This window comes from Panicum hallii, chromosome 8, assembly GCF_002211085.1.
Source record: "Panicum hallii strain FIL2 chromosome 8, PHallii_v3.1, whole genome shotgun sequence".
Classification (NCBI taxonomy): Eukaryota; Viridiplantae; Streptophyta; class Magnoliopsida; order Poales; family Poaceae; genus Panicum; species Panicum hallii.
In genome coordinates, this window is record NC_038049.1 from 8507483 (window position 1) to 8516186 (window position 8704).

Here is an 8704-nt window from a genome sequence, read left to right on the forward strand (position 1 = left end):
GATTTTTAGTACAGTGGATTTAATCTCTTAATTGTGCTTCATGGTTTCTTATGAAAATTGCACCCACCATAGAACAACTCATATAGTACCAGTGCATGCAACCGGTACTGTAAACAAACAAGCTGTGCAAACTCCATATATATGCGCGCGCACGTGTGTGTGTGTGTATGTGTGTGTGTGTTAATCCAAACATCAAGTAATGCACTGAATTCACCGCGGATATTTTGACGAAATTGTGATAGGTGTTTAGTACATGGAATGACTAATCATGTTAATCGTGTCTAGGATGTGCTGGATATCATTATTTGGCTCCCTCAATGAGTTGAAGACATAAATTCTACTTTCTTCAATAATGATTATAAATAGTATCCAGTGGAAGTTCTACATATATATACGAGCATAGCTAATTAAACTTAACATTTTGTTTGGAAGAGGAAATGGGTACAAGGCAGCAAACACTTACTCAAAGTTGTAAAACAAAAGTATGAATGTTTTGTAATGTTGTTTCTCCAAAAACTAGCATATGTTTCGTAATGTAAAAAAAAGGTTGGGCATTTTCTTTTGTCATTTTTTTCTTATCTAGATGATCTCTTAGAATCTTTTGGTTTATGACAGTGGGGTCGATGAAGCCCACATTATAGTACCCTCTCTTCAGCATCTTTGAATCTCCATTCCACATGATACAAAAGAAATGAAACAGCACAATGAATAGAGCAATGATAAATATAATACGTCTACTATGGAGATAAAACACTTACAAAACACAGGACCTGAGCAGAGAGACATCTAGGGAGCCTTGAAGGTATATCTCATACACATGTCTGAATTCCAACCACAACAGGTCTTCCCAACGGAAGTAATGAGGATCTTCAAACTTAAGAATGAACATTGTCCGACCCTCTTTCGCCACTTTCATATACCATTGATAGAACCGCTACATTTGAGTACCTAAATCCTTCAATGACTCAGGACTTACAATAGGTTTCCCAGCTCATATTCCCATGTACTAGTGGTGGTCTCTTTTGGGTGCTCGGTCTATATTTGAGCCCCATCCAACATGAAAGTCTAATTTTGAGCATCATCTGTACCATTAAAACTAAGAAATATCTAGACATGCAAACTAGCAAAAACAATTAGGAACCAAATGGATGTATAAATAAAAAAAAATCCCTCCAATCTCTCCATTTCAGAAAAACCCCAATTTCTCAATATCAAAAGCAAAAAAGTAAACCATCCTAATCATAAAAAGTGTGAGGATGAATTTGCTAACCTTTTAAACCCCTTGGATGAGTGAAAACTCCAAAAACTTTGAAAAAAATTGGTCAGCAGCTCATGCTGAAGTTCTAGTAAAACTACTGACAAATTAAAATTTAAATTGTTTCCTCTGAGTCAAAATCACCTGTTTTTCACATGTCCTAGTTAGACAGAGTTGAAGAGAGCTGCATCCTACATGTCGAGTGTATGTCAATAATACACGTTTCGCTGCGGTGCTTGATCTAGCTTATGTTTTGTGTAAAATAGTGAAAATTATAAGCTAAGAATTCTAAGATCGCCTAATTCACCGCTCCCACTCTTAGATTGTACGAGCACCGGTTCCATTCCATGGTCGGTGGTGTACATGTGACCCTATATGCGGACATTTGACAAAGTCTGCGCATCCGTGTATACGACGTACAGATCAAAGTGATACAGCCACACAAGTTGCCGTATCTTCCGTGCAATTTACTCTTTTTCTTCTTGAATGTAAATTCTGTTGTTGAAAGCCTGATCTTGAGTTAATTTGTGGCACTCCCAACGCTTCCACATAGATCCTATTTAATTAGCGCCTAATTCTTAAATGCTACCGGTCCTTTTATTCCAGTTATATATTTCGTGGATGAGAATCCATTCTACTCTATGGACAAGCTCTTTTCAACGAACAAGGAACGTATTGTACACACAAGAAAAACATGAAGAGCAACACATGCATACCGGGAAGATGATCTTCACAAATCTCTATACCCTTCTGTGTGATAATGCTATGTGATACCTCCTCGTCAACTATTTTCTATGGACACAAGTTAATGGCACGTCTTTACCTGCTTTTTAAGACGGTGACGGCACTCCGGAATCCGGCTGTTGCTTGTATGCTGCCTGACACAGATTCTTGTGCGGTCCCAATTGTGACTGCAACTATTGGATCAATGAGAATTACAGTCTCCGCCGAGTCAAAATCACACTTTTTTCACGTGTTCGAGTTAAACAGTGGTTCAATAATGCAAAGAAACGCGGTACATGAGGAGAAACAATGAACAATGGGTTTTGTCACCAGTTCCCCCCCACCCCCCCGCCGGGGACCACCACCCACCACCCAACCCACCCCCACGCACACGCACAATTCACGATACTATATATATACTAGCTTAGCTTGCACCCTTCAACCGTAACGTATCACTTTAAACCCACATTCATATCCATAATGGCTTTCCTCATGCTCGTTGCTGCACTACTGGCCTTCTTGTTCCTTCACCTGCTCACCAAAAAACACAGGTCTTACTCAAGCTACAACCTCCCTCCCGGTGACTTTGGCATCCCGGTCGTTGGCCAAACCTTCTCCCTCCTCCGCTCTCTACGCAGCAACACTGATGACCAATGGTTCAGAGCTAGAGTAAAGAAATATGGTCCAGTGTCCAAGATGTCAGTGCTGGGCTCACCGACGGTGTTGCTTGCTGGTCCGGCGGCCAACCATTTCATCTTCACTAACGAGAGCCTCGCCCTAACGCAAACGCGTGCCCTGCGCGCTCTCCTCGGGCGATCCATACTTACGCTCAGCGGCGATGAGCTGAAGCAAGTGCGCAGCGCAGTGCAGGGATACCTGAGGCCCGAGATGGTAAGAAGGTACGTGGGGAAGATGGACCACGAGGTCAGGAGGCAAATCAAGCTCCACTGGGTTTGTCACGACACTGTCACCGTAAGGACAGATCGACGCTTACTTGTTTCTCTTACTTATGAATTCTATGTATCAATTCTTGATATCAATATGTTTAATACTTGACAATGCACGGCAACTAAATTCAACACTTAAAAGGTGCATGTAAGCTACTAAGGTTGGCTGTGTGTGGTTGCAGAGACCAAAGACAATTTCTTTTTCTAAAAAAATATAAGCAACTAAGGTTAATGTGTGTTTTTTTACTGACCCTGTAGATCCTTCCGCTGGCAAGACGTCTTACACTTGGTGTCATCTGTTCGATTGTCTTCAGCCATGAAGCAGCCGCCATAGTAGAAGCCCTTGCTGCTGACTTCCAGTTTCTAGGTGACGCAATCCTTTCATTTCCAGTAAACATTCCCTTCACCAGGTTTGGCAAGGGCATGGAGTCCAGTGCCAAGATCCGGAAAGCCATCACCAGGATTGCCCAGAAGAAGGAAGACTCACTGTTGCAGGAAGGACATGCTGTTTCAAGTACTGACTTTATCACCCACATGCTCATTCTACGCAACCAGGGTGCACATTCCCTCACACTGGAGGACATTGTTGACAACGTGATGGGCATTATCATCGGTGCACATGGTACCACATCTGCTCTTATCACTTTCATGATCCGCTACCTCGCAAATGAGCAAGATGTCCTAGCCCAAATCACTGAAGGTGAGTGTTAGTGTTGTGCTGCTCAGTGCCTCCAGTTTTTAATCTACTCTGTCTAGCACTTTCAATGACAACAGAACATAACATCCATACCAACATAATATATGTGGTGCAGAGCAAGATGAGATAGCAGATAATAAAGGAACAGAGGATGCTCTAACATGGGAACATGTTTCGAGGATGAAATACACGTGGAAGGCAGCAATGGAGACCCTCCGAATAGTTCCTCCAGTCTTCGGGAGTTTCCGGACAGCTACCAAGGATATCAAATATCAGCGATATGACATCCCTAGAGGCTGGAAAGTATGTTTTTTTAAGTGCACATGTTTCATCAACTCAATATTTCTTTAGTCAAAATCCATTAACATGTTTTTGTCTCATAACCTGATAGGTCTTAGCAGCACAAAGCATTACACATTTGGATTCCAGGTTCTTCAATGAGCCCACCAAGTTTGATCCATCTCGGTTTGAGAAGCAATCATCGATCCCACCCTATAGCTTCTTACCATTCGGTGGAGGTCCAAGAATGTGCCCGGGAACTGAGTTTTCAAGAGTAGAAATAATGGTGGTCATGCACTATCTTGTGACACAGTTCAGGTGGAAGTTGTGCTACAAAGATGAAACTTACATAAAGGATCCAAAGCCAACGCCTGTTTTTGGACTTCCAGTGGAATTGGAGTTGAGAAGACCCCCTTCAACTGCTGATGCTTCGAATGCTATGTCCATTCAGTTTAATATATAACAGCTTGTTCGGCTGCGGCCAAACCTGGTCAATCAGAGTGCCTTATACCGACTGACCATCCATCGATATTACGGGGTTGTGGTGTAGTGGATAGGTATTGCGTGCTGTGTACCTGAAACACATCCTTCAGATGGAAGTCCGATGGAATCAAGCCCTAAGGAGGAGTTATGCCAAGAGAAGAGGTTGTGTCGAATCCTAACAATCACTTCAATTCCTGAACTTGCTTGCTAACTATGTTGTGATTGTATTGTACGTAATAAGTCCGTAAGTAGCACAGCTTTAAAATGATCTGAACCTATTCCCAGTTTTGTTGCATTAAACAAACTTCTTTCCCATTAAGTATTGCATATACCTTTATATTCTTATCTATTTTTGTAGCAATCTGAATGATTGTCTTTTAAGGTTTATAGATGGTTTTGATCCTCAACATTCCAGGAACTCGGTATATACTACTCGTCAATTTGTGGATTCACTATAATAGCACGGCCCATTAGCATTGTGGTTTCATCCTATATGTCCAAGTTGTCCGGTGTAATAGAATCGTCTTACCTTGTATTGACGCGGGAACGCGCTGCGCCAAAATACTGAGCCCTACATGCAACACGCAGCAGTGCACCTCACGCACTACTAGAAAAAGGTCGATCAGTAACAGTTGGAAATGGGCTTTAGTCCTGGTTTTCCAACCGGTACTGCGAAGCCGAGACTAAAAGTCTCCATCTTCATCACCACCCGGTACCGAAGTCCCTCCCTAGTACCGGGTGGAACCTTCATCCGGTACTAAAGAATTTTTGGTCAAAAAATATATTAAACCCGGTACCAAGTCACAAGTCTCGCGATTTTGTCACACAAAATGCGCGCATGTGCAGCGGATGGGATTCAAACTCGAGACCTCTTGCCTCGTATGTACCTCCCTTACCATCTCACCTACACAGCATTTATGATTAGGAGGAAGATACTTTCCTTTTGAAGTAACTCGTTAAGGACCCTTTAGTACCAGGACCGGGTGGTGTTACCACCCGGAACCAAAGGTCATTGTAGGCTTCCATCCACCCCAAAAAATACGCTGGCATTAGTACCGGATCTTCTTGCTACGGGTATTTTTAAGGTGGGCCCATAAGGTGTTTTCTAGTAGTGACGCCGCCTCTGCGCGAACGGACCAGGTTGGTATGGTGGACCGATCAGACCGGTCTCATTGGGACGGCCCAACGAGGATCCAACGAACGCCCGTCCGGGGAGCATCCCATCAAGGCAGGCGTGCCTTGGGTTGCTCTAGGGTTGGCAGGCCACCAAGAACGTCCTCAAATGCCGTAGAGATACAGGAAGAACAGCAGACCGGGGTTGGAAAAGCTAGGGTTTGGATAAGGTAAAAGGTAAAAAGTAGTAGATTGATTTGTTTTTTATCAATAGGATACCCTCAATCGGCTGTGGCTTTTTATATTTATAAGGAAGCCACATCTTACCCCATTAGGAGTCGAAACTTATACAAATTCCGTGTCAAAATACAACTCCTAACTTGGACTGTACAGGTAGGACCAGTCTGACCGGTCTACCGGACCAGCCTGATCGGTTCGACCTAGTCAAATCTTACCGAAGTCATAACTCTGTCATTCAAACTCTAAATCGGACATTCTATATATGCATTTTGATCGTCTCGAAGAGAGCTACACAATGGTAAAGTCAAATTTGCATTTTAACAAATTCACCTAGACCGGTCTGACCGTTTTGTTCACATGGGGCAGACCGTTACGGCCAGCCGTATCAATTTTTATCGCTAACATATGCCCCCTTATTTTTGCAACGCTTGCATACAAAAAAATAAGCCTATGGACCAAAATTTCTTGAGGACGATGTTTGAACAATACATCGGCTGCATGTTGCTTCTTAGGGTGATAGATGTTATCGGCCATGACTTGATGATGAAACAACTCGCTTCGGCTTCCATACCTGCTTGGTAAATGCTAACCTTGCTGGTATTACCTCCATCTCTTGCTCCATTAATTCTTGTAGCCTCCTCTTTTGAGTAGCCTTCTTTTTAAGTGTGAGAAAAGCTTGAGAGACACCACCTTGGCTGCAAACACTTGTTGTCTTGCTTCTTGTTTTTCTCCCCTCCTTTATCATTAACAAGATCTCAGACTTTCTATGACAAATCCGGAATTCCAAGACAAGCTCGACTCGACTCTAACTCAGATGATACTGCAACAATGGGAAATGTGCATTAGAATATGCATGCTACCACATTATTAAAAAAACAATGCAATATAATTAATATGAAAATAGTATTGCAACATTCTAAATTACATGCTGCACCGAGCTTGAAATGAATGTGCAACATTAGCAACTCCTTTACTTGTTATAAACGTCGTCTACTCTATTCCGGTGGTGCAACCAATCATCCAAGAAGACAGCTTACAACAGAAACTTCCTCGTTGGTAACGAGCTTTATGCTTCCTGAAGGATGGCTGGCTGAAAGTCATACCAATTTCAGAGATTAAATCCTACGTATATATGAGGAGGCCAAGATGTTTCAAAAAGCATGTGGATCTACAATTGCAATTGTTTGAACAGGATGCACATGAAAACTGTACAAAAACACAACCATTGCAACAAGGAATTAATCCATGGGAAATTTTGAAAGGTGGAGGCTACTGCACAGTTATCCCACTACTACATATTTTTCCCTAAATTGAAACAAAAATGCCAGTGATAATCCATAATCCCGCACATATAAACGAAATGTAGCAATTCATAAGATCGCATGATTAATGGGGAGAACTAGGATCACAATCCAAAACTTAGCAAGAATCATACATACAGTGACATGGAGGATCAATAGTTTCATGGGTAATCCTAGCAAAAACTATCAAAATACATGTGCAACATTTCACACAACTTGCAACATTTCTAGTAAGAATGTGTGCGGGATGAAACCCCCAATCAAATAAAACCCTAACAAAAGAAGTGCATCAAGGTGAAACATAGGAATAGAGATGCAGGGACATGATGAACTCACCTGAGGCCCTCAGCACCTTCTTCAGCTTCACCTGAATCGCATCCGCCGTTTGATTTGGCCTGGTAAAGGCACCGCCATCCGCCAGATCCATCATGGCGAACTCTGAGTGCCACGCACGGCGACCGCGGGTACTCGAGGCTATTCCTAGCTTCTCCGCCTCGCTCGATGCGTCACTGCCACTGGCCTCCACCACTGCCCTTCTCGCCGGTCTAGGCAGTCACATCGCCGGGATTAGATGCGTGCGGTGGCGGGGTGGAAGACGAGCGACAATGAGCGAAATGGGAATGGAAGATGCTGGAAGGGAAATGGATGGATCTGTTGTTCCTATGGACCTTAAGCCCGACAATATACTGTTGGACGGACCCCATGGTCCTAAAAATTGGGATTTCGATCTTTGGACATTCTTTGGTCAAAACCAAATCCGGATAAACACTCAAAATATCGTGGGAACATTGTAAGTCAAAATTGTGAATGTAACAATTATCTAGTATTACAAAAAATATTTTTTTCTTCTTCCTAAGAGTGGTGAAACCTGACCACCCGTAACCACCCGGGTTAAGTGCTCGACTCAGCATGGGTACTGGTATTTTTCTGAATGTATTTTAGGATTTAACCGGCGCTATTTTTTAAGTGATAGGTGATGTGCCAGTCGACAGCGAGGTATTTGTGGCGACTTCATCAATCTTAAAGATTTGCTGGCTCGGTCTCTCAGCGGTACTCATAGGGTAGGGTTAAGTGCATGTATTCATTGGAGTAAGTATGAATGTATGTATACAAGTTTTTGTGTCTACACTGTGTTTAGCAAAAAAAAATTGTATATGAGAACCCATGAGGCTAAGTAGTAAATTTGTCATATATTTAGTAGATAAATTTCAGGTTGTTGGATTTTATAGATTATTAGCTTATTTCTATCTCTATCTCTATCTTTACTCCTAAAAGCCTTGTAAGGACAAGTTGTCTGAATCATCCGTCACCCCATTAGGCTATGAATACAGATACAAACTCTCACGTACACGCACACACATTTACACCTATGAATACATGCATGCATGCAACCCTACTCTTATGACCCTATGAGTATATTCGAGAAACTGAGCTGGTAGATCCTCGATATTGATGAAGTCACTGCTAGCGTCTCACTGTCGATGGGCATGTCGTCTACCGCTGAAAGGATTTTACCGGTTAAATTCTGAAATAAATTTAGGAAAATATGAGCACTCGTGTCAAGTCGAGGACTCAAACTCAGATGAGCAGATTCTACCATAAGAAATCTAACCAGCTGAGTTACGCTCAGTTCGCATCATCAAATTTTAATCTCAACCCATCTGGT

General features: G+C 42.4%; 1 protein-coding gene and 1 long non-coding RNA gene across 3 annotated transcripts; one reads left to right on the plus strand and one right to left on the minus strand.

The window, feature by feature from the left end:
• The first annotated feature begins 2406 nt into the window (after positions 1–2406).
• Positions 2407–4731, plus strand: LOC112902070 (cytochrome P450 716A1-like). Its single transcript, XM_025970980.1, has 4 exons — positions 2407–2950; positions 3184–3625; positions 3738–3925; positions 4014–4731. Exons 1-4 carry the CDS (start codon positions 2459–2461, stop codon positions 4362–4364), a joined length of 1473 nt encoding a protein of 490 aa, XP_025826765.1. The 5' UTR covers positions 2407–2458; the 3' UTR covers positions 4365–4731.
• Positions 4732–5966: 1235 nt separating this feature from the next.
• LOC112903074 lies at positions 5967–7679 on the minus strand. Of its 2 annotated transcripts, XR_003230721.1 has the most exons (3): positions 7375–7679; positions 6712–6827; positions 5967–6557 (listed from the first exon to the last, which is right to left on the minus strand). It is a non-coding gene; the product is annotated as an uncharacterized LOC112903074 (long non-coding RNA). The 2 variants fall into 2 exon arrangements; XR_003230722.1 differs by lacking the exon at positions 6712–6827.
• Positions 7680–8704: the final 1025 nt, after the last annotated feature.